The 27,198-nt window shown below is 39.3% G+C and overlaps 1 protein-coding gene across 2 annotated transcripts; it reads left to right on the top strand.

The window, feature by feature from the left end:
- Positions 1–35: 35 nt before the first annotated feature.
- On the top strand, positions 36–5,404 carry LOC130907303 (adenosine 5'-monophosphoramidase HINT3-like). 2 transcript variants are annotated; one of them, XM_057822204.1, is made up of 5 exons: positions 36–632; positions 727–811; positions 3,262–3,331; positions 3,398–3,524; positions 3,590–5,404. In XM_057822204.1, exons 1-5 carry the CDS (start codon positions 546–548, stop codon positions 3,635–3,637), a joined length of 417 nt encoding a protein of 138 aa, XP_057678187.1. In that variant the 5' UTR covers positions 36–545; the 3' UTR covers positions 3,638–5,404. The 2 variants fall into 2 exon arrangements, with proteins under 2 accessions (XP_057678187.1, XP_057678186.1); XM_057822203.1 differs by having other exon boundaries at positions 694–811; positions 3,590–5,402.
- The last annotated feature ends 21,794 nt before the right edge of the window (positions 5,405–27,198 follow it).

The raw sequence follows: 27,198 nt of genomic DNA, 5'->3' as shown, positions 1-27,198 counted from the left end.
ACATCTGCCCATTGTAAACCTAGTTAACGTAGTATTTTATTCATTTTTTTTTTATGTGCAATAATTTTTAGGTGGTGTTTTGTTGGAAGGTGCTTGAGCACCATCTAGTGGCTATGCGAGCTTCAGTGGGAATGGATTGGACGTCTTCCACTGTCAATGGGAATGAACCATGAAGACGAAATTTCTGTTACACTTTAAAAGCCTTATTGCACGCTTTACTTGTACTTATATGAACCAAAATTTAGCTTGTTTCTAAAAACATAACCACTTGATTGCATTGTTTGTTGTTGTATTATTGTTATTATTATTAGTTATAATTAATAAATAAGTAGAATTATCAAGATTGTTTTTGTTCATGTTTGCTTCTTTTACTGTAAAACTTTGTAATGGACTAACTATATTTGCATTAATACAAACTAAATTGATTTTTACGATTTTGGAATTTACGAGGCTTATTGAACGCACCTCGTTCGATTAGCTCGATCAGCGATTATTCGTCCTAGCAGTGGACTTGTCTCCTCGATTGACGACTCTAAAATCGTCTCATGGCGACTCAAATCGCCGGCGACGACGACGAATGTTCTTTTTGCCAGATTGTCCAAAGCCAAACTGACACCGAAATCCTCATTAGTGTAAGTAAATTGAGTTTTAAAAGAACTTTTGACGTGTTTCTAGACTCTCGATCGTGTGTAGGATGATGAATTGTTGTGCTTCCGGGATGTGAAGCCGGGTGCTGGCCATCATTATCTCGTCATAACCAGGACCCACATTAGCAATTGTAAAGCGCTGCGTGCAGAACACATTCCTACAGGTGAGTGAGAAACGTTTTTTTTTAAAAATTTAATTCAGTCTGTGATTGTCACTTAAATAATTAGCTGTCAATGACGTCGAGAGACGTCCAATCCATTGCTAGTGGTAGACAGTTCAAATGATTGCTCTGCTGGTGAGTTAGATGTAAATTAATTTAAATTGAATATTTTTTTAATAGCAATTTTCAAGTGAGATTAAAAATTAGAATACATTTTGACAAATTTTTAAAAATTTTTTTTACCTTCAATGGGAACCATTGAGTTAAATGAAAATTACCTGAAATTGAGGGTGATTTTCAGCAAGTTTTAGGTGGGATTAAAAATTAAATCATGACAGATTAATTTTAATATGTTAATTAAAGTTTTTTTAAAAAAACGTTTTAATTTTTTCAATGACACCAATTCAAATAAATACAAATTAATTTAAATTGAATATTTTTTCAGCAATTTTTAAGTGAGATTAAAAATAAGAATACATTTTGACAAATCAGATTTTTTTTTTTTTTTTTTAACCTTCAATGGGAACTATTGAGTTAAATGAAAATTACCTGAAATTGAGGGTGATTTTCATAAAGTTTTAGGTGGGATTAAAAATTTAATAGTGACAGATTAATTTTAATCTGGTAATTAAAATTAAAAAAATAAGTTTAATTAATTTTTCAATGACAGCAATTCAAATAAATGTAAATTAATTTAAATTGAATTTTTTTTTTTTTTTTTTTTAGCAATTTTCAAGTGAGATTAAAAATTAGAATACATTTTGACAAATCTTTTTTTTTTTTTTTACCTTCAGTGGAAACCTTTGAGTTAAATGAAAATTCCCAGAAATTGAGGGTAATTTTCAACAATATTTTGTGATGTTAAAAATTAGATTAAACACTGACAGATCATAGTCATTAATTTTTTTTACCCGCCCGCATTTGAGTTTTAAAAAATGACCTGAATTTAGGGTGATTTTCAGCAAATTTTAGGTGGGAATAAAAATTAAATCATGACAGATTTTTTTTTTTTATTCACCATCAATGGCAGCCATTAAATTAAATGAAGATTACCTGAAATTGAGGGTTATTTTCAACAATATTTTGATGAGCTATAAATTTGATTAAATAGTGACAGATCATAATTATTTTTACTCAATTTCAATGGCAGCTATTGAGTTAAATGAAAATTACCTGAAATTGAGGGTGATTTTTCAGTAAATGGGATTAAACATTGGATTAAATCATGACAGATTAATTTTTATTCACCATCAAGAGCAGCAATTGAGTTAAATGAAGATTCCCTTAAATTGAGGGTCATTTTCAACAATATTTAGGTGAGATTAAAAATTAGATTAAATCATTACAGATCAGTTATTAATGTTTTATTCACCCTCAATGGCAGCCAATGAGTTAAATGAAAATTACCTGAAATTGAGAGTGATTTTCAGCTAATTTTAGGTGGGATTAAATATTGATTAAATTATGAGATTAATTTTCTGTTCACCGTCAACGGCAGCAACTGAGTTAAATGAAAATTCCCTGAATTTTGAGGTAATTTTCAGCAATATTTCGGTGAGATTAAAAATTTGATTAAATCATTACAGATCATAGTTATTCTTTTTTATTCATCCTCAATGGCAGCCAACGAGTTTAATGAAAATTCCATGAATTTTAGGGTAATTTTCAACAATATTTCGGTGGGATTAGGAATCAGATTAAATCATTACAAAATTACCTGAAATTGATTTTCAGCAAATTTTAGGTGGGATTAAATATTGGAATAAAGAATGACAAAAATTTTTTTTTTATATTCAGTGTTTATGGCAGCAACTAAATTGAATGGAAATTTCCTGAATTTTAGAGTAAATTTCAACAATATTTAGGTGAGATTAAAAAAAGATTAAATCATGACAGATCATAATAACTTTTTATACGCCTTCAATGGCAGCCAATGAGTTAAATGAAAATCACCTGAAATTGAGGGGGATTTTAAGATAATTTTAGGTGGGATTAAAAATTAATTAGATTAAATCATGACAAATTTTACATTTTTTTATTCACCTTGCCCAGACTGCCTGTTCCCTGCAGAGCTGCTGGATTACAAATGTTGCTGCTCATACTACAAGTATTGAAGTATTGACATGCAATGTTTTAATAATTTTGTCCTAAAAACATATCAACACTATTGATCGCATGGGTCATCGGTGATTCTCATGCGTGCATATGTTGTTTTTTTATTGGTATGCTAAACAGGTGCCATTGCCTCGCGCTAGTTTAGCCACTCCAGGAGCCCTCAAACAAATAGCTAACAAACTGCACTGAATTTGTTGAAATCAAGCCCACCGACATTAAACCCCCGCTAACTCAAAGATTAAGCTTTATGTAAAAATTTTTGAACTTCCCCTTTAAATTCATTTATTGGAAAATCATTTACATGCAATGACATGTTTGTGACATGTGTGCTTTGACAGTGGAGCGCATGGCTGAGATGGGAAGGAACGTTTTAGAGAAAAATAAAGTGCGAGATCTCAACGACGTGAGGTAAAAAGAAATGATTTTACATTAAAATTGAAATGATGTATGAAGTTATTCCCACTTTAAGTACAGGTTGGGCTTCCACGTTCCTCCATTTTCATCTGTGCCGCACCTCCACCTTCACGCTTTGGCGCCTGCTAGTAAGATGAACGACAGCGCGCGGCGGAGATACGGGCCGCAGTCGCACTGGTTCATCACCGTGAGTGACGAAACCGCATTTTTTGGAATCGACCCGTTAATGATGCTTGCGTTTTTGTGTTTTAGGTGGAGGAAGCGCTGTCTCAGCTCAGAACACGTGGCAGAATCAAATAAAAGTTTGAACTGGTTCCAGGGGCGCTGGAAGTCACTCACAGCAGGGGGTGCTGAGGATCTTTTTTAGGTTTTTCCCATCCAAAAACAGCTGTTTCAGTCCAAATTTGTCATGATCGTGCATTTTTCCATACAAGGTGCGCATAATGGAAGTACACACACATGCTGGATAGTTTATGTACTACTACTAGGCTACTACAAAGACAGCGTTGTTTTGCTTACAGTGCCTGTGTATTATAAGGCAATTCCCTGCAGCTAGACTGCACAATGACACAAAAACACATTTGAAAACTAAAAGGTCCAACAAGCCTCGGTTTAACGGTCCACTTTCACAAATAGCACCTTATTCAACGTGACCCAGTAGAAGCAAGGGGTCAGGTATGGACCATGTTATTTAAGAAAAACAAAACATTTCGAGCATATGTATTTTAGTGCTTCAACAATTAACTCGAGTAATCGATTAGAAAAAAAGATTAGAATAAAATTTTGCTGCTTCGAGTATTCGTTTAATTAAAGTCGCTGTAATGGTTTATTTTGAGAGTGTTTGCATTTAGTTTTATTGATTTGGTGGGGATACACTGCTGTCGGGTCTGCCCATTTCACATGGATGAATCCAGCTGCTCCCTGTTAAGACCAACATAAGCTAAGTCTTTGTTTGAGCTTGTATTTTTAGCCGTTTTTTGTGGGAATACGTGTCTGAACCATTTGTTAAGAGCATAGTAAAAAAAAAATTTTTTTAAGCATTTTACAGCATTTAAGCTAGCAGACTTTTGCTATGCAAGTTAGCCAATTGTTCTTTTGTTGTACATAGATCCTCATTTATTGATTTTTTTTTTCTACTGTTTGAGGCTGAGCTCAGGTATTTTAATTTTTTATGTTCCTCATTCGATTACTTGATTATTCGAACTAGTTCACCGATTAATCGACTACTAAAATAGTTGATAGCTGCAGCCCTAATTTATTTAATCCCAAAAGTTAAATACATTAGTGTTTATCCCACTAAAAACATTTTTTTTTTCTTCCAAACTCCAGTGCTACTGACTGGTTCACTCCCATTGACTGTAATAGACGTCCAATCTAAAAAAATAAATTCATTCACTGCCATTTTTTTTTAAATTTTTTAATTGGAAAGTTTGATGAGCTTTAAGTTTAATAAGCTTTTGTAATGACAGACTGCGAAATTATTTTAGGAGAGTTAATTTAATCACAGTAGTTTGATTTAAATATATTTATTGCATAGTTTCTATCAGAATTTTTTTGTATTTATTGAATCACGCATCATTGTTTTGGTATTTTCTTTGAATTTCCTGGTCATTTTAGAGGTGTTTATAATTGTCTTCATATGTACATATTTATTGTTAAACAAAACATATAATTTCGTTTTTTTGGATTATGCATTTGAAAATGTTTACTGTTGTTTATTTCTGTTTATTTGAGTGCTTATTGCTAATAATGTTATGTTAGCATCTATTATTAAGAAATATATTCACCTTTTCTTATTAAATATTAACTCATTGGCTACCATTGACAGCGATAGACGTCCAATCATTTGAACTGGGACTAGTTCATTGTCTCGCAATTACACCTATTAGCCGCTTGGTGTCAGTCAAGTGATTTGTAATGTATTCTCTCTCATCTGATCAGCTAAATCCTTTTTCTCTTCAATGCATATTTTTCATATGAATACGACATATACAACAACACAATATAAATGTTGTGCACTAGTAGGTCATGCACAAAAAAATTATTTGCATGTCACGTTGTGTATAATATGACTTTTAACGCTTAAACCAATCTGTTCTGCTGTGTTACTCACGAGCACTTTTGCTGAGTTGTACGTGACGTCATCATCACTCCAGAGTAAGGTGCCTTCATACCTCTGATGACAGAGACGTCAAGGGCCTTGCATAGAATGACTAAATGTTTGTCATTTGGGTTGTGTGGTCGCATGGGGGGAATGTCCTACCGTCCCATAGCATACCCACAATTACCCGACTGGAGTTTCTTCTCACTCAGACCTGCAGTGAGCTGACTCCGACCATGCCTAGTAAACAGAAGCTGAGGAAACGCCGGAATTTCCAGAAATTCCGAACGCCCTACCAGAGGACCGAGCGAGCGCCGACGCCCAAGCACAATGAAAAGGAGCACCAAGCGGAACCTGGGCAGGAGCCGACGGTTCGTAAGCGGGGCGGCCTAACCGCGTCGCTCCAGCAGGTCAGAACCGGCGCAGAACCCAAGAAAGATGTGGACAAAGTTGAAGCCTCCACGTCCCAGAAGGACACGGACCGGACTGTTGCTCCTGCACCCGTGAATGCCGAACCGCAAGATATTGAAACGGCTGCGACTTCTTTGGTGGATGAAACCATTGCGGCGCTTCTCGACGCTCAAGACCAAGCAACGGATGCCATTTCCACACCGCTGGAAGATGGGCCTGCAGAAGAACTCGCAATTGCAGTAAAGCAGGAAGGTGGAACAAGTGACATCCAGGTGACTAGCTCAGTTTGTGCAGCGACGGAAGTAGGAGAACATGGAGAACTTCAATTAAATGAGTCCACTGAAGTGCTCGAAGAAACCAAATCTGCCCCATCTATTGATGACTGTGGAGCTGAATGGAAAAATGGCACCACCACTGCACCTCTGGAGCAGGAAAGACCTCCATTAGAACAGGAGTTGGAGATAATTGTAGATGAAAGCAATCAGGAGAACAAGACACTTGCATCCCATGAAGAAGAGTATTCAACTGGAGATTCTAACGATGGGGGCACATCTGAAACAATAGAGCCTGATGAGGACGTATTCCATGACGCAAATCATGAAATTGCCAGTGAGAACGTAACATCTGCAGAAACTCCAGAGACTCTGATGAATAAAGAAGCTACATCCACAACCCAGCAAGCGCAAGAAGCGACGTCCTCAAACAACCGAGTGTCCATTTACAAAGATTCGAGACTCAAGGGTTCTCAGGAGGATCTGACAAACGTAGGAATGTCTACTCTCAACATGAAACAACTCTTGATGAGAGCATGGCTTCATCTCGGGAAGATGAGACTGCTACACCAACTCAGAGCGATGACACTTGAAGATCCAAGTGCCTCCTTTCTCGAGCAGGCACCTGTAGAACCAATGGTGGACTGCGTGATTGCCCCGTCACATGACAAAAATGTAGAAACTCAGGAGGAAACAACTTCGGTGCATTCAGAGGTTGTGAGAGATGCAGCACCTCAGGAGGACATAACTCAAGCGGCATCCCAAGAAGATGTGACAGTTGCTGTCCCTCAGAAGGAAGAACCACTTAATGATGGGCTGAAGGCCAGCTTGGAGGATAACACAATTGTGGCCTTGGAGGACGAGGAGGAAATAATACTAGCATGTCAGGAGGTTGAAAGAGCTGGAGAAACAGAAGCTGCAAAAGATGAGGTTCCTCCCCGACTAGATGATACCACTACTTCTCCAACCTCACCTTTGGAGAATAAGATATTTTCAGGAACCCTAGAAGACGACATAGTGGCATCTCAAGGCTGCTTGACATCCGAAGCGCCTCTTGAGGATGCTACAACAGAACTCGTGATAGATGTAGCACCTCTGGAGGATGAGACAACTGCCACACTTCAGGAAGAAGAGAAATATTTACCCTCTTCAATGTCAGAGCAAGTGGATGAAGTATCTGGGGACAGCATAGCTGCCTCAGTTCCAGAGAATGACACAATTTCAATTCCTTTGGAGGAAGAGACGACCTCAGACACACAGAATGTTGAGACAAATGTGGCACTTCAGAGGGATGAGATACCTCTGGAACCCAAAGATGACACAACCTGTAGCACACATTTGGAGATGACCACAACACCTCAAGAAGATGAGACAACCTCAGAATTCCAAAAGGTTCCAAATGTTCTTCAGAATGATGAAACATCTCTGGAATCTCAAACGGATGAGATCAACGTGGAGCTTCAAGAGGAAGAGTTACCAGAAACCCCTATAAAGGAAACCACTGAAGTACAGAAGGAAGACACAACCATAGCTCTGATAGAAGATTACATAACTTCTGCAGCTCAGGAAGAGGACAGAACCATAATTCCCCCTGGCGATGACACCACTGCTGCACCCCAGGTGGAGGACACAACCACAGCGCAGCCAGAATATTACACACCCGCTGTTCCCCAGGAAGAAAATGCAACCTCCACTCTCCCTGGAGAAGATACAACTGCTCCACTCCAAGAGGACACACACTTAGTTCTTCTGGAAGACGGTGAGACCGCTGCACTTCACATGGACAAAACAGATTTAGAATCTCAAAAGCTTCAGGAGGAAGAGATCGTAGCAGCTCCACAGGAGGAACCTGACACAAGTTGGACCAATGAGACCACCACTGCTCCACTGGGAAACAAAACCGTTACTGCAGTAGAGGAGCACTCAACTGATGTGCCTCAAGAAAATGAGTCAAATGCAGCTACTCTTCAGGATGAGACCAATCGGGGACCTTATGTTGGACACCCTGTAGATGAAAGGTCCATAGTTGTTCAGAAGGAAGACGCAACTTCTGAATCTCAGGAAAATCAGAGAGAATTGATGGAGGAAAAAACATCTTCAGTTCATGGGGAGGAAGACACAACTGCTAAACCTCTGGAGGATACACAGTTTCTGGGGGAAGACACAACTGGTCAACTTACAAAGGATCAAAAAATTCAACTTCAAGTGGAGCATCATGCAGATGGGACAGCTGCAATATCTATCGAGGAGGAAACGAATGAAGAACAGCATGAAGAAATACCTGATTCACATCAGAAAGTAGAGACTCAGGAGGACGCAACTGTTATACCTAATCTATATGAGACTCAAGCTTCAACTGAGTCACCAACAAATGATGAAGAAACTGGAGGAACATATCAGGAGGAGGATACAACTGTTGCACCTGGAGAGAGCACGACAAGTGATTCAAGCTTAAAATCTCAAAAAGTTGAAATAAATGCAGTTCTTAAGGATGATGAGACGTGTCCGCTACCTCTGGATGAAATCCCTTTTACATCAGTTGAGGAGGACGAGGCCACAGCTCTTCGGGATGCTGAAGAAACTGAAACACCGCGCACCCATGATGACACAATATCCAGTCATGAGTGTGACAAAAATGCAGCACCTCCAGCGTTTAAGATAGATGAAGATGAGGACACAAAAACTGCTCGCTTGGAGGATGATGCACCACAGGAAGAGAGAATAATTGTGCCAGTTCAACTAGATAAAACCACTGCCGGGCAACAAAAAGATGAAACCACTACCTCAGCTTTAGAAGATGAGCCACGTGTTGAACCAGAGGAGATTTTGGTTATGCCCCAGGAAATTGAGACAACTCCTGAACTTCCTGAAGATGACACCAATGAATTAGCTCCGCTGAATGAGTCTATTGTTGAACCCTGCTTGGATGTGACCCAGACTGCACTTCGGGAAGATGAGACTTTGCAGGATGAGCTAAATCTTGAACTTCATCGGGAAGAGATTGCTGCAACACACGAGACCACCCGCTCTTCACCAGTGTTAGCAGATGAAAACAGCTTTGAACCTCTGAATGATGAGATCAAAGTAGCACCTCAAGAAAAGGGCATCTCCATATTGGCTTTGCAGGATGAGACCACAGCTTCACCTGAAAAAGAGGACAATGCCTACATGTTGCAAGATGAGATAAATGATAAACCTCATGAGGATGAAGCAACTGCTCCACCCCAGGAAGTTGAGACTTCTGCAACTGAGCTACAGGACGAGACAAATGTTGACCATCAGGAGGGTGTGACTACTGTGGTATCTCAAGATGATAAGACTGTTACTGCACCAGAAGATGTCACCAGAACATCGGTTATGCAGGACGAGACTAACCTTCAACCCTCTGTGGATGAGACCTCTGCTGCACCTCAAAAAGATGAGGAACCTACACTAGTATTGCAGGATGACACAAATGTTGAACCGCAGGAAGATGAGATGCTTGCACCTGCTTTAAAGGATGAGACAATTCTCCAACCTCAAGCTGATGACGCTGTTGTACCAGAAGATGAAAGTTTTAGATCCTCTTGGGAGAATGAAGCAACTATTGAACTTCAAATTGATCACAACCGGGTGTCACCTTTAGAATATGAGACCGCTCCATCAGCTTTGCAGGATGAGACAGTTGCTACAAATTTTGAGTATCAAGAAGAGACTTTGGTGAGAGGAGATGGGACTCTGGTTTTCCACGAGACAACAACTGAACTTCAGGAAAGTGACACTACAGTTGCATCTGAGGAAGATGAGACCACTATCTCAACTTTGCAGAATGAGGCAATTGAATGCCTGGAAAACCAGTCAACTTCTGCACTTTTGGAAGATGAAACATCTACACCAGCTTTGCAGGATGAGACCCTCGTTGAACCTCAGGTGGATGAGACCACTGCGGCACCTGAGGAAGATGAGACCCCCAACTCAGCTTTGCTTGATGAGGCAAATATTGAACCTGAGGATGATGACCCTCTAGATGAAGAGACAATCGCTGCACTTGAGGAATATCGATTGGTGATGAATTAACTGATTAGACTGAGGCTCGAAGAACTTCAGAGAACATGGAGCTAGATCATCCCAATATACCTGCTGTTCCCTCAGAGCCATCAACAACTCCAACAAACTGAAGTCATGATGGACTAAGTTACTGAATTTATTTAGTTGTGGAAAAAGTATCCTTACTGCCTAAATTTTCTGTTTGCACCGCTGCTCCATTTTCTTTTACTGTGCTAACATGGTGGTATGGTCTTCCTAATTAAAGTCTGCTCACGCACAGTAGTGAAGATAGTCTTCTAGATTTAATGCTTGTGGGAAGGCCGTGTTTGGTGGGGTGCACGTTGCAGGGGTCTCTCTGCTAACTAGCTGAGAGAGTGCATTGTTCTCTGACCCAAATTTCCTGACCTGGAACTGCTCCTCATCGATGCCGCGGCAGCATGTCTTCACTCTCCACTGCACCTCAACGTCGTGGTCAGACGGTGACATCATTCAGCTGTCAAGCAACATTTATGCACAATTAGCTCATGAGAGGATCAAAAACAGGATTCAGATGGTGGCGACATATATGGTGGTGCCTTAGGAAATTAGGATTTTTTATATAAAATGAGGCCATTAATATAGCCTGTACATATTTTAAAAAGTCAATTTTTAATATTTCGTTCTTCAGTTCACGTCATGACATTTTTACAAAAAAGTTCAAAGGCCTCACAGTCAAGTGGCTTGTCTTTAGCATGTAGTTACCTTGTTATTCAGCTAGTGGCGCTAGAGATAAACACCACAGAGAAGAAGATAAAGCTCAAGTAATTATGGGAAAATTGAGGCCAAAACTGCTTGGCTAAATGTCCACTCAAGCATTTAACACGGTATGTTGATACCAAGGCACATGCATAATACATTGTTGGACTGATTAAACAAGGGACAATTAGTGTGAAATGTTCAAATATTTATCGTCTGTTTAATGTTAATGAAGCTGCCTCAATGTCTTCTAGGCTAGGCTAGTATCTAGCTCGCCTAGCCCGAGTACGACTAGCCTCGCTGCTAGCCTAGTTGCTAGCTAGTAGGTGTGTAGTCTAGCTTTTCAAAGAAAAGCTTGCTGCATTTCGAATTTATACATTTTAAAATTTAATTCAACATAGTTTACCAGGAGATCCGTGCATTTTGTAGCATTCCTGTGTGGTATTTATGAAATATTCTTCCCTTGCAGAATTTAGCTCCTTATGAATGTACTATATTTTAATCATTCATTCATTCTTGTGATGCGCAAAACATTTACTTAGTTTACTTTTAAACTGTTTGCATTCTATCTTCAGTCTGATTGTAATTTTCCATCTCTTGTCACTTATAGGGTCTGCCTTTTTGCTGTCATTCCAGCCTTCCAAACAGCCATCTTCAAAGATGAGTATGTTGTCATTTACTTCTGTGTACTTTTCTATTTGTACTGCTGAAACATACGGAAAGCAGCGGTTACAATGAGTTTATTTTTATATTTTCACTTTGACAACCTATCGCAGCCTTTCAAGCATTTAACCAAATCAGCTTTTGACTGCTTTAGTTCAGAAAGAAAAAAAAAATTCTGCCTGTATTGGGTGAGTTTACTTTGTTTTTAAATTGTTTTGTTAGACACCGCCATGAAGTTGGGCCCCCATCACGCGCAAATTTATATAAAAATGATGTCAGTCATTTGTGCTACGTTTGTGCCTGTGCTGTCAAAAGTTTTGTTTTTTGAGATCTTTACAATTCTTTTATACCCGTGTTTTCCGACTATAAGTCGCACCTGAGTATAACTCGCACCAGCCATAAAATGCCCAAAAAGAGGGGGAAAAACATATATAAGTCGCACCGGCGTATAAGTCGCATTTTTGGGGGAAATTTACTTGATAAAATCCAGCACGTAGAACAGATATTTCATCTTGAAAGCAGGGCCGGCCCAGCCTATACGCAGACTATGCAGCTGCTTGGGGCCCCCGACCACTAGGGGGCCCCCAATTTGGCAATTGTTTAATTTATATTTTATTTCGTTTACTGCAGTTTGCTTTATTTGACTTTTTTGAGTTTTGATACTTGATTACAAGCTTAAAAAATTAAAGTTCTTCCTTCTTTCTTTCCTCTTTTAGAAAAAGGTTTGGCGCTATCTACTGTCAGTACTGACAATCATTTGGGGTGAGAAGTTTGAAGTATGCAGTGCAACAAAATCTGATTAATATACAAAATATGGACGTATGGGTTGGATTGCATGGGTTTCACAGTACACTGTGATGAAATGGTGGGCCAAAAATATGGGCCCCTTTGGATTATTTTGCTTAGGGCCCCCAAATGGCCTGGGCCGGCCGTGCTTGAAAGGCAATTTAAAATAAAAATACAATATAGAACAACTTGCTGAATAAGTGTACAGTATGATAATGTTACATGATGCATGAACAACAAAATGCGAACGTGGCCGGTATTTTAACGTAACATAGCTATTACGAGTTATTCAGATAACTATACCGTAAAGAACATGCTAACAAGTTTTCCAAACCATCAGTGTCACTCCAAAACACCAAAATAACATGTGAAATGATATAATAATGTGTTAATAATTTCACACAAAAGTCACTCCTGAGTATAAGTCGCACCCCCAGCCAAACTGAAAAAAACTGCCACTTATGGTCCGAAAAATATGGTCAATCTGAGGTCAACCAGTCCCCCATTTTGATTAAAAATGGTGTCAATCATTTGTGCTGCATGGGTTTTATATTATGCTTTTAATTTGTAGTGATGATGTCATTCAGGCCCCCCCCCAACCCCCACCCACCCACCCACCACCCATCTACGGCGGAAGGGAACCGCAATGGTGCCATTCGTTTGTGCTCTGCTACTGTCGTTATATAGACATTAGTGCTGCAACGATTAATCAATTAACTCGAGCAATTCGATTACAAAAAAGATTCAAATTAAATTTCAGTGCTTCGAGTATTCGTTTAATTAAAGTAGCGTTGAAATGGTTTGTTTTGATACTGTTTGCATTTAGTTTGATTGATTTGGGTGGATACACTGCCCTCTATTGGCAACAGTGAAAATGGCATAACTCATTGCAAATGGCTGAATCCAGCTTCTTCTTGTTAAGACCAACATAAGCTAAGTTTTTGCTAGAGCTAATGTTTTTTTTAATGCATTCGTAATTTTGTTTATTGGTATATTTAGCCGTTTTTGTAGGAATATGTGTTTGAACCATTTGTTTAGAGCATTGTAAAAAAATTTTTTTTTTTTTTAATTTAGCATTTTGTAGCATTTAAGCTAGCCGAGTTTTGCTATGTAGACCTATATAAGCGAAGTTTTTTTTTTTTTTTTTTAGCTCATGGTTTTTAATGGATTCATAATGTAAATTTAGCCATTTTGTGGGAATGTATTTGAACGTTTTGTAAAGAGCGTTGTTAAAAAAAAAAAAAAAAATTAGCATTTTATAGCATTTAAGCTAGCTGACTTTTGCGATGCAAGTTAGCTAGTTATTCCCTTGTTGTACTTAGATCCTCATTTATTTATTTTTTCATACCGTTTGAGGCCTCATCTGATTACTCGATTATTCAAACTAACTAGTTCATTGATTAATCGACTACTAAAATAATCGATAGCTGCAGCCCTAATAGATATTGAGATATTATTATCGAGCGATGACATCACTAGATGCTCTTTCATATCCTAACTGCTGCGGCTTACCCAGCGTACTCTCTCGATAACATAGGGATGTCCCAACAACTAGCGCAAATGTAGCACAAATTAACACTTCAAATCCATTTTGCAGTAAATGAACGGCTTGAGATATTAATCTCCAGTGATTACGTCACTCGAAGCACCCCATTTACTGCAAAATGGACCCAAAGTGGTGCCATTCGTTTGTGCTACATTTGCGCTAGCTGTTGGGACACCCCTCTGTTTTTTAGAGAGTTGGTACTCGCCGTCAGCCGCGGGAGTTCGGATAACGAAAGAGCTGCGTGACGTCATCGCTGCCAATGGCGTACCGCAAGCAACACGTCACTTCCGTTCATTCATATTCATGACATTAGCTACTTTTGCTAAGTAGGGACAAGCCACCGTTTGTCCCTAATAGGAAATGAATGGAAATCGTGTACGAAGGAGATGTTTGCAGAGCTAAACCTACCAATTCTCTCCGAAAATGATGTGCCTGGTGCCAAATTAACTGGCAAAGATGTGGAAGGACATAAAAATGTTCAGTTAAAGAGATGGCTTTAGTGTCGAAGGCTGAAAAAGACGAAAAAAACGAGCCGACCTAAGCATAGCTTTAGCTTTTTTATTGACGCGACTGACAATGACATTCTCCTGTTTCAACAAGCTATCCTTTACCATCAGCCTTGTCTTTCTTGTATAAACTCTGGTTGTCCTACGTCTCTTACCGTTCTTGGGGGTAATTTAGTTAGCTTTGTGTAGCGATCGCAAATGCTACTCAGTGACAGCCAATGAACACTTTTAATTTTTTCATTGATAACACATTTTAATTCTATAATTTATTTACACTTCCCCCTTACTAAAGTTGTTTTTTTTATATATATAACAGAAACGGTAACAGTGGCAGTCAGATACCATTGTAATTATTTTCAGGTCATTCATTGTCAGACAGAAGCAGTACGGCACAACGTTACGCTAAAAAAATAAGTTAAAAATATAAAAATGGCTTACCTCTTTGTCCTCTGAAAGACCATGCCAACCCAACATAATGTTCACTGCATATGAAATGTGAATGGATTCACCGAACTGGTGTTAAAAGTCCGCGCAAGTTGATTCGGTCTTCACATTTTTTCCTCCCGAGTTTTTGGTTTCCGGAAACGTATGAAGAAAACATCCTTCATGTGTCGTAATGTCTAGCGTCATTTCTACAAGTTCCAAAAAAGCAATGCGTGATCGGCATGTTCGTTTTTGAAAGATTACCGGAGAAAAGTAGCACAAATTACGTTGTGTCTATGCGAGGGCGGGTCTATAATGTCCCACTTCGGCTTTACGATGCGACGTCTCGGTCTAAAAATAGCCTGCGTGCGGTACGCCATTAAAAGCATAATACCTACAAAACCGTTGCAGAACAAACACATTTTTTAACAGAAAGGAAGCACGAACGATTTACACAATTTTTTAGCCATTTTTAACCAAAATGGGGGGCCGGTTCACCTCAAATTGATCTGTTGAAGAATTGTAAATATCTCAAAAATAATTGCAGCACAAATGTAGCACAAACAATTGACATCATTTTTATATAAATTTGCGTCTGATGGGGGGGCCAACTTCACGGATGTTATTTAGGCTTTTATTTTAAAGGTATATAACAACTCATCAACAGGTGGGGATTTACTTGCTAGTTTGAGAATGACTCCAAAGCTGTCATGTAGAGAGCCACATTATAACTGTCCAGCCATCTAGTGGCTTCATCACATTTTATGTCTGAGGTCCTTCTCGCCATTTGCCCTCCACCAGCTCATCCTACCGCTCAGAGGCGGAAAATACTGATAAATCTCTATCTGTTTTTCATCACCCTGACTTCATTCTTCACGACTATTTTTTATGAGCTGAGGGTAAACGTGAGTTGAGTTTTTTTTTTTCTTTAGATTTATAGCTGACAAATTGCGCCGACCATTAAAGCCAAGGGCCGCCGCTAATGAACAGCCGCTGCAATCACGCTAAAGGGGATGGGGGGAGCGAAACGCCATTGATCTGATGTCATCTCAAGGAGAAGGTGTGTAAAACTTTATTCTTACTAGGGCTGGGAACCTTAGAGTAGCTCACGATATGATATGATTTGCGATACAAGGCTCACGATAACAATCTCAAAATATGGCGATACAACAATTATCCAAAACATGGGTCAGGAAATGATACTGCAAAACAACTAAAGTTGCACCGATACCGATATCAGCATCGGCAGGGGGCGCCGATCCGGCCCGAATTGGTGGTATCGGTATCGACGAGCATCAACACTTAGGGCGCCGATACCATCTGCTGGCATCACTTGAGCGCAAATGATCTGTCCTCCCCACGTGAGCTAACTTCCCAAATCCCGATGCATGACATCTGAATGTCTTTATCTTGAAGTTACCAAACAACAATAACCCCTTCATCTTTTATATTAAGGATGTTCACTACAACGCATAACCGCGAAGTTACGCTGCTTTTCTAACATGTCATTCACAAACGATGAGTGTGCGTAAGCTAACGCTTACTGTTATAACACTAAAGGGATCAGAAAGGTTAAGACTATGATAGACTAAGCAAACTCATGGTTTCATGATGAACAATGAGTGGCAAATTAAGAGCGCCGTACTTCAAACTCGTCCTATTTATGAAAGTCGGTTGTCATATGCTGGTGTTGTGCAGTAATGAGCAGAAGTGACTTCTGTGGGCAGAAAACAAGCGGCGCAGCGCGAACACTAGATATCATCAAATAGCAACCTAGATGTGCTACATTAGATCCCATGCCATTACCTGCGTGAGCCCCGAGCGGCGCGTTGACCATATACTACATTGATGAATTAGAAACTTAATTAAAAAGTTAAGCTGGCCAAATCAATCCATACAAGTGACTATAGATAATGCTGCAAATACTGTTAATTCAGCACATGTCACAGATGGACTCTGACAACAAATAGGATGTTTTGCTTATATGGTAAACATAGCTGCTAAGAGAGCTGCATCAATCAACAGTGTGCCCCACTTTACCAACAGTAAAGATTGTTCTCAGCACTTATATACAAATTTTCTTCAGATCAGTAAGAGGTAAGCACATAAATATTATGCACTAAAATGCTTGTTTGTATGATGGCACTGTTATTTTTGCTTGTTAGCAAATAAAATAATAATAATAATAATAATAATAACAGTTGTATTTTCTGTTTCAGAGCATTAAATGTATTGAATTGTATCGAAAATTGTACCAAACCGTTGCATACCTTATACGTATACATATATATTAGGGCTGTCAAACGATTAAAATTTTTAATCGAGTTAATTACAGCTTAAAAATGAATTAATCGTAATTAATCGCAATTAATCGCAATTCAAACCATCTATAAAATATGCCATATTTTTCTGTAAATTATATATATATTCTGTAAAATAATTTGTTGGAATGGAAAAATAAGACACAAGATGGATATATACATTCAACATACGGTACATAAGGACTGTAGTGGGCATTTCACTCTACTGTCATTTAAATCTGTCTATGCTGTCCTCACTCCGAAGCGTCTCCTTTTACAAAGCTAGACAGCTAGTGAACGACGCCTTAATAATCAGACTTCTTCCTTTTTCATCTGATTTATAAATAAAATGGCCTCAAACCACTGTCCTCTTTAGACCATAGTGAAACTACAAAAAAAAGTACACAAGCATTGCATTAGCGACAACGTTAGCTTAGCACGCTATACAGGTTCACTAAACATAAACAAAAAGCGTCTCATACAAAAAATATAACATTTGGCTCACTAACATAATATGTACATTCTTAACAACAACCATACTTACGGACAAATCTTGTCCAAGGATCATATAAGCACAACATTACAACGTAGGCGTCAGCCCGAGACGTCGTGCAGCCATATTGAACTGGCAAGAAAGCAATAAACCATGTCACAAAGCGACCACAAGAGTTCGCTGTTGGACAGCACAAAAAGCCTTGCTGTAAAACTTACCAAAAGGCAGAATACTGTCTGAGCGGGACATGTGCGTTAATTGCGTCAAATATTTTTACGTGATTAATTAAAAATTATATATATATATATATATATATATATTAAGGCTGTTAAAATTATCGCGTTAACGCGCGGTAATTAATTTTTAAAAAAAAAAAAAACTGCGTTTTATAGCATTTAAGCCAGCGGACTTTTGCTATGTAAGTTAGCCAATTGTTCTTTTGTTATACCTAGACCCTCATTTAGAAAAAAAAAAAATTATACCGTTTGAGGCCCAGCTCAGGTAATTAAATTTTTCATGTTCCTTATCCAATTACTCGATTATTCGAACTAACTAGTTCATCGATTAATCGACTACTAAAATAATCAATAGCTGCAGCCCTAGTTAATAGGTAACACTTTACTTGACAGCGACGTCTTAAGACCGCCATTAGACCATCATAATTATGACACTATCATGAGCATTGATAAATGCTTATGACAGATGTCATTAAGTGTCATCCAGAAGATTATGTCACTAACTCCATTGATGTCCAGCTCAGATCGTTTACATCCATTCAAAGGAGAGATCATTTGTCGGATGACACAAAATGACATCTGTCATAAGCATTCATTAATGCTCATTGCAGTGTCATTTCATAATAATGATGGTCTTATGGGAGTCTTATGGCACCATTGTCAAAAAAAGTGTTATCAAATACCACAACTAGTAATTAATGAAACAACTGGAACAGTAACTGAAGAAATAATTAGCACAGAACATGAATTTTGATATTTACATTTGCAGCGCTGCAATGCATGCTAGGAGGCATGTTGGACGACAGCAGTGTTGACAACAGGTGGCAGCAGAGGTTGACTGTCTCCCTTAAGAGAGCAGTGATAGCCAAATGAAGCTTTGCAGCCAATTGGTTAAAGGCTTCGTAGTGGTTCATTTCTATGATGTGGCTGTCCAATAAAGTGTTAACGGTTAATATCTTTTGGTGTAAATATCCCATAACACAGTGAGGACAGATATGAACAAATGCGGTTTTCGTGTCAAGTTTATGGTAATAAACAGAAAAGCAAGCTAGCAATCTATACAATGAGTTAATTACCAGTATACGTCCAAACCATTTGAACTGGACGTACACTGAACCGCTTTAAAAGGATTGGACATCTATGGCGGTCAGTGGCAATGAGTTCATTTTGGGGCATTTCACGTCATTTTCTGTTGATTTATAGCCACTTCTTTTTTCTTGTGGGGCGTTTCCAGGAAAAGATGGAAAATGAACAGGAAATGACCCAGAATGGGCTGCCATTGATGGCCATAGACATACAGTGCTGGCACCCCTGCAATTCTGTCAGATATTGCTCAATTTCTCCCAGAGAATGATTGCAGTTACAAATGCTTTGGTAGTAATATCTTCATTTATTTTGCTTGCAATGAAAAAACACAAACGAGAATGGGAAAAAAATTAAATCATTATCATTTTACACAAAACTCCAAAAATGGGCCAGAAAAAAGTATTGGCACCCTCAGCCTAATACTTGGTAGCACAACCTTTAGACAAAATACAGTGCCCTCCATAATTATTGGCACCCCTGATTAAGATGATTTTTTTTTATTCAAATAATATGGGACCTTAATGGAAAAAAGAGAAAAATACAAGTGCATTTATTCAGTGGGGAAAAAATCCCACATAAAGAGATAATTATTTGACATCAAATAATGTGTGTCACAATTATTAGCACCCCTGGTGTTAATACTTTGTACAACCCCCTTTTGCCAACAAAACAGCACCTAATCTTCTCCTATAATGTTTCACAAGCTTGATTTTGTGTGTAGTGAACCATTTCTGTGTAGATTTGGCCATATGTTTAGGGTGATTGTCTTGCTGATAGAACCAGTGACGACCCATCTTCAGCTTTCGGGCAGAGGGCAACAGATTTTAATTTAAAATGTCCTGGTATTTCAAAGCATTCATGATGCCATGCACCCTTACAAGGTTCCCAGGGCGAAACAGTCCCGCAGCATCACTGACCTACCCCCATATTTCACAGTGGGTATGAGGTGCTTTTCAGCATGCGCATCTTTCGTGGCACGCCAGACCCACTTAGAGTGTTTGTTGCCAAAAAGCTCAATCTTGGTCTCATCTGACCAAGGCACACGGTCCCAGTTGAAGCCTGGGTTCTTTATCTGCCATTCACACAATCTTTCTTTAAAATGTCTCGTCAATTTTTCTTTTCCGTCCACATCTAAGGAGGTTGGCCACAGTGCCCAGGGCTTTATTGCCTGGCACGGCCAGACTGTTCTCCCTGTATTTTTCAAACACTGACAGAAAAGTCTGGGAACCAGCCCATTAACGGCCTCTCGAGCAGGTACAAAATCAATCGACAAATCAGATTCGTTTATTTGCGTGACGTGTTCTTAACGAGCAACGTCACTCTTGCGTGTCGAAAGTCGTCTCCACAACAACACAGATGGTGAACAGGAGAGCCGAGAATATGTTCCAATCCACGGTAAAATCAGTTTTAAATGACCAAAAACACATCGACACGAGTCATTGACAACAGTCTGTCTCGCACTATCCATGTTAAATAAACTCCGCTCTCCTCGTATGTTCACTTCCGCGCGCAAGTCCCTCGTCCTGCCCTCGTCGCTTTACTAACGTCACGTCTGCCCGTCGCTGACTGGTCCACTCCGCTGTCTGTTTGCTGCGGCTTGCTCCGCCCTGGAAATTGTATCCGCTGAATGGTGGCCAGACTCAATAGCTGGAACAGCGGTGAGTCTGGTGTACCAGGCAAAGGGCTTTACACTTATTAATGACACTGCGCACGGTAGACACAGGAACATTCAGGTCTTTGGAGATGGACTTGTAGCCTTGAGACTGCCCATGCTTCCTCACAATTTTGCTTCTCAAGTCCTCAAAGAGTTCTTTGGTCTGCTTTCTTTTCTTTATGCTCAATGTGGTACACACAAGGACACAGGACAGAGGTTGAGTCAACTTGAATCCATTTTAACTGGCTTCAAGTGTGATTTAGTTGTTGGCACCCCCCGTCATGTGCCACAGGTAAGTAACAGTTTGCTGTTAATTAGACAAATTAGAGAAACATCACATGATTTTTCAAAGGGTGCCAGTACTTTTGTCCGGCCCATTTTTGGAGATTTGTGTAAAATGAAAATGATTTAATTTTTGTCCCATTTGAAGTGGGAATGAATGCTCATTCGCTGCCACTCACCCACTTTCAAATTCTTTGGACGTCTACTAGTGATGAACTTATTTCAATGCAAAGCTTATTTTTAGTTGTGTTGTAAAGTATCGTATAATGACTTCCTGACCCATGTATCGATAGTTGTTGTATCGCCATGTTGTAAGATAATCGTTATCATGAGCCTTGTGTCGCAAATCGTATCGTGAGCTACCCGAAGGTTCCCATCTCTAATGGCGTACCGCAAGCAACACGTCACTTCCGCTCATTATTATTCATGACATTAGCTACTGTTGCTAAGCAAGGACAAGCCATTGTTTGTCCCTAATAGGAAATGAATGGAAATCGTGTACGAAGGAGACGTTTACAGCGCTAAACCTACCAATTCTCTCCGAAAATGATGTGCCTGGTGCCAAATTGACTGGCATAGATGTGGAAGAACATAAAAATATTCAGTTAAAGAGATGGCTTTAGTGTCGAAGGCTGAAAAAGGCGGAAAAAAACGAGCTGACCTAAGCATAGCTTTAGCTTTTTTTTATAGACGCGACTGACAATTCTGACATTCTCCGGTTTCAACAAGCTATCCTTTACCATCAGCCCTGTCTTTCTTATATATCCTCTGGTTGTCCTACGTCTCTTACCGTTCTTGGGGGTAATTTAGTTAGCTTTGTGTAGCGATCGCAAATGCTACTCAGTGACAGCCAACAAACACTTTTAATTTTTTCATTGATAACACATCTTAATCCTATAATTTATTTACACTTACCCCTTACTAAAGTTGTTTATATATATATATATATATATATATATATATATATATATATATATATATATATATATATATATATATATATATAAAACAGAAACGGTAACAGTGGCAGTCAGATACCATTGTAATTTTTTTCAGGTCATTCATTGTCAGACAAGCAGTGCGGCACAACGTTGCGCTAAAAAAATTAAGTAAATATATAAAAATGGCTTACCTCTTTGTCCTCTGAAAGACCATGCCAACCCAACATAATGTTTACTGCAAATGAAATGTGAATGGATTCGCCGAGCTGGTGTTAAAGTCTGCGCAAGTTGATTTGGTCTTCACATTTTTTCCTCCCGAGTTTTTGGTTTCCGGGAACGTATGAAGAAAACATCCTTCATGTTCGTAATGTCTAGAGTCGTTTCTACAAGTTCCAAAAAAGCAATGCGTGATCGGCATGTTCGTTTTTGAAAGATTACCGGCGAAAAGTAGCACTTTTTACGTTGGGTCTATGCGAGGGCGGGTCTATAATGTCCCACTTCGGCTTTACTTCCGCTTTACGATGCAACGTCACGTTCTAAAAATAGCCTGCGTGCGGTACGCCATTGCCGCACCCCTAATTCTTACCTCATCACATTTAAGGAAACCGATGTTGTATTATGATCTCAAAGCTACCCGGTGCTCCAAATTTGCCTTTGCTAAAAGGCAACAAAAGCCCCTCATGGTGTGAATGAATGCTTTACACCCCCTCTCCGCGTCCTTGCTGTTCCCCCCCCCCCCCCCCCCCCGTCCCCGAGGGTATTGGCGTGCAGCCGGAGGGCCCCAGCTGTTGCTCGGCAGCGAGGCAAAGTGCAGCAGGTTGTCATCAGACTGCGAGCATCCTCGTGGAAGAGTAAGTGTAATTAGCGGGGAATGAGGCCAGCGGCGAGCCAAGGAGTCCTCCGGGAGGGGGGTGGCCTCCCCCCACCTGCGGGGACTCGGGGGACCTTGAGACGCGTGGCTAATCTGCAGGGAGCTACCTGTTGTACTGATTAGTTAACAGTTAGCGTAGCATGTTCTGTGTTTCAACTTGGAGGGGCTGGCACGGGATCATCATGTTCCGATGCCATTGACGGCGATAGACGTCAAAACCATTGTGACTAGGATAATTCGCCTCCAGCCCCTCCAAGTCAAAATATCTATTGCCCTCAATGGCAGCGTATGACTTCACCTAAAAAAATGATGATCTGACTGGGAAATCATTTAATTCTAACACAAAATGAATGAATTCATTTATTTAATCCAGTGGTTCTTAACCTGGGTTTGATCGAACTCCAGTCTAAGGGGTTCGGTGAAGGTTAAGACACGTAAGGCCCTAGTGGTGTTTTAGATTGGTTAGTCGCCATTTTACAGGCTTTATTCTAATTCTTTTAACTGCTAGTAGTCTAATCTGATGGGAGGAGAAACTGGTTTGCTTGGTGGAACGTTAACTCTCACTTGGTATGCGGAAGTACAAGAGACCTACGGGTAATATGCACTGTGGTTTACATAAAAAAACAAGATTTGCGTCACATTTTACACAATGAAAGTAATATGTGAAACAAGGATGTGATAGAATGAGAATGTCGACATGAAAACAAAAATAGAAACAGTGTGAAATGAACAGAGTTGAATTTCATTTTGTAATGTGAAGAGCAAATCAAAAGGCAAAATTACTTGTTGTAAATTCACACTGTTGGATTTGTGAGGAGATTCATGTTTATTTTATTTTATTTTTTTACTTCATGACTTCAGTGTACAAATTTGGCGATCCTTTTGTGCAGGGTTGTTCATTTAATTTGATATCATTTGAGATGTAAACATGACAGAAACTGCACAGTCAAGGTTAATGCCACCAAGCAGGTTTAATGTTGAACAATATATATTCCTCTAAATTTGAATGAAAAATTCTAAGATATGCACATTTGGGCCAGTCTTCGTTTCGTGGTCTGATGATGCTGCAGGCATAAAGTTAAAAACATACATTTTGGCTTGATTAAAAACATGTTGTCGAAATGAGAAGAAATCCGAATGGAAATTAACTTGGGTTTTAACTTTCTAGCTTAGGTATATCGATTTTAAATTTGAGAAATAAAAAATATATATATATTATTCCAAAGAGTTCAGTTAACGCACGTGTGAAACTCATGGGGAACCACTGATTTAATCTAATTTTTAATCTCACCCAAAAAATACAAGAGGCCTCAAAAGCAACCATTTAGTAGGGAAACCATTTAACTTGAACTGGAAATAATAATTAATAGTTTTGATTAGAGCTGCAGCTATTGATTATTTTAGTATTCGATTAATCTATGAATTAGTTCGAATAATCGTGTAATTGGGATAGGAACATAAAAAATAACTAGGCCTGCAAGCAGGACTGAACGGGCCCTCGCAATCTAGCGCAACTCGGACGTCACGCAACTCGGACTGTGTGCAGGTCAGGGTGTTGGCAGATGCTCCTCTCTAATCATCTCATTAGAACATAACATGCTCGAAAGTCGCCTATTTACATTCCCACACCCAAGAGATAAAAACCCCTATTGGAGAGAGTACTACAAAAAAGGAGCCACTACTGAGCTGTGCAGCCAAGCCCTTATTCAAAACCAAAATTAATCTTCTAACTGGGCCAATTCGACGAAGTGTGCCAAATATTGTGGCTATATAAGCTGCCTGAGTCTTTGAAAAAAAATATTTCCTTTAAATGGCGAATAAAGGGTCGTCACGGCAACAGACAGAGACACGTGGACATGGGCTGTAAATAAGTATTACAATAGGTCTTCAAATTACAATGACCAACCTGAAAAGAACTGGACATGTATTGGAAAAACGAGTGACTTTCTATTGCCACTAGTTGGCGCTGTAGGGTTGATGCAAATGATCTCTACAAGGCCCTTCAGGGTATGACTCTCAACAAGCACGGGAAGTTTGGCGCAGATATGTTGTATATCTGCCGAGTTATGACTGTTCAAAGTTTTTGGAGAGAAAAATTGTTGACAGTCATTTTCACTTTCCTGTTTGGACCCCTCCGCTTCAACGAAACTTCAATATTTTTCATCAGGCACCTGAAGACAGGTCTTAAGCCTTCCCTTATGCAGGTTTGAGGTCAACAGATTTTTTTTCCTTGGAGGAGGAACCTGTCTCGTAAAAAAAGGCATTTCCTGTTCTCACTAGGGGGCGCTAGGCCTAATGGGTAATATTTCAATGCACTCGTGTTAAGGGTGGGATGTCGCACATACATGCCAGATATGAAAAAGATGGAACGTTGTGTGAAGGAACTATTAGTCATTTACTGAATTTGTCATTTTGCCGAAAAAATGGCCGACTTTGGCACCCCGCCCAGGTCAGGCCCGTGAATGAAAACACACCATTTTGATAACTTAAGATTTCATATGCCTCATGAACAGTCTCGCCAATTTTGAGAATGATCAAACTAATTCCCTAGGTGCCAAGGTGTAAAATGTGCACACTGTAAATCGATAAAAATTTCACATTCAATCCAAAATACCCGATTTCCTGTTGGGTTTGGAATATGCATGCAAGAGACTTTTTGGAGCAGTTTTGTACAAGGTATCGACTCTCCGAATTTCATCCCTCTACGTTGAAAAAACCTAAATGGAGAGGCCTTTTTGAAAATTTCAAGGGGGCGCCACTGAGCCATTTTGTTACATGTTTTCGTAACGTTGCAAGATTATTGAACGTTATGCAAAGCCACATGTATGTCCAAATTTTTGTGAGTTTTCGTGCATGTTCAAGCCTCCAAATGTAAACTCCTACTGTGAACCGATAAAAATTTCACATTCGATCCAAAATACCCGATTTCCTGTTGGATTTGGAATACGGGTGCAAGAGACTTTTTGGAGCAGTTTTGCACAAGGTATCGACTCCCCAAATTTCATCACTCTCTGTTAAAAAAACCTAATAGGAAACGCCTTTTTGAAAAATTCAAGGGGGCGCCACTGAGGCATTTTGCTACATTTTTTCGTAACATTGCAAGATTATCGAACGTTATCTAAAGCCGCATGTATGTGCAAATTTGTACAAGTTTTTGTGCATATTCAAGCCTCCAAATGTAAACTCCTACTGTGAACCCATGAAAATTTCACATTCGATCCAAAATACCCGATTTCCTGTTGGATTTGGAATATGGGTGCAAGAGACTTTTTGGATCAGTTTTGCATAAGGTATCTACTCCCCAAATTTCCTTGCTCTATGTTGAAAAAACCCAATAGGAAAGGCCTTTTTTAAAACTTCTTTCTGTCGCCACTAGTTGGCACTGTAGAGTTGATGCAAATGACCCCTACAAGAACCTTCAGGGTATGACTCTCAACAAACACGGGAAGTTTGGCGCAGATATGTTGTATATCTGCCGAGTTATGACTGTTCAAAGTTTTTTGCGTGACAAATTGTTGACGTTCATTTTCACTTTCCTGTTTGGACCCCTCCGCCTCAACGAAACCTCAATATTTTTCATCAGGCACCTGAACACAGGTCTTAAGGCTCCCCTGATGCAGGTTTGAGGTCAACAGATTTTTTTCCCTTGGAGGAGGAACCTGTCTCGTAAAAAAAGGCATTTCCTGTTCTCACTAGGGGGCGCTAGACCTAATGGGTAATATTTCAATGCACTCGTGTTAAGGGTGGGATACCACACATACATGCCAAATATGAAAAAGATTGAACGTTGTGTCAAGGAACTATAAGTCATTTACTGAATTTGTCATTTTGCCGAAAAAATGGTCGACTTTGGCACCACGCCCAGGTCAGACCCGTGAATGAAAACGCACCATTTTCAAAACTTAAGATTTCATATGTCTCCTGAACAGTCTCACCAATTTTGAAGATGATCCAACTAACTCCCTCGGCGAAAAGGTCTCAAATGTGCACCCTGTAAATCGATAAAAATTTCATATTTGATCCAAAATAACCGATTTCCTGTTGGGTTTGGAATATGCGTGTAAATGCTTTTTTGGAGCGGTTTTGGACAAGGTATAGACCCCCCAAATTTCATTGCTCTACGCTGACAGACCCTAATGTTATAGGCCAATTTTAAAATTTCAAGGGGGCGCCACTGAGCCATTTTGTTATATTTTTTTGCAACGTTGCAAAATTATCGAAATTTACAATTTTCCGGACGTATGTGCAAATTTTGGTGACTTTTCGTGCATGTTCAGGCCTCCAAATTGGCCGTTTTCATTTGCCCTGAAAAAAAAAAAAAATAAAAAAAATAAAAAAAAAAATAATCCTTTGCAAAACAATAGGGCCTTCGCACGCTTAGTGCTCGGGCCCTAAAAATACCCGAGTTTAGCCTCAAATGGTATAAAAAATAAATTTAATAAGGATCTAAATACAAAAAAAGAACAATTGGCTAAATGGCATAAAAAAAGTCTGCTAGCTTAACTTTTTTTTTTTTTTTTTTTTACAAT

The sequence above is a fragment of the Corythoichthys intestinalis genome, chromosome 19 (assembly GCF_030265065.1).
Source record: "Corythoichthys intestinalis isolate RoL2023-P3 chromosome 19, ASM3026506v1, whole genome shotgun sequence".
NCBI classification, from domain to species: Eukaryota; Metazoa; Chordata; class Actinopteri; order Syngnathiformes; family Syngnathidae; genus Corythoichthys; species Corythoichthys intestinalis.
This window is presented reverse-complemented; position numbering and strand designations above follow the sequence as displayed.

Coding starts and splice junctions, on each gene's coding strand:
- LOC130907303 (XM_057822203.1), top strand. CDS start 546: ATGGCGACTCAAATCGCCGGCGACGACGACGAATGTTCTTTTTGCCAG. Junction 633..693: donor ACACCGAAATCCTCATTAGT/GTAAGTAAATTG, acceptor GATCGTGTGTAG/GATGATGAATTGTTGTGCTT. Junction 812..3,261: donor TGCAGAACACATTCCTACAG/GTGAGTGAGAAA, acceptor GTGCTTTGACAG/TGGAGCGCATGGCTGAGATG.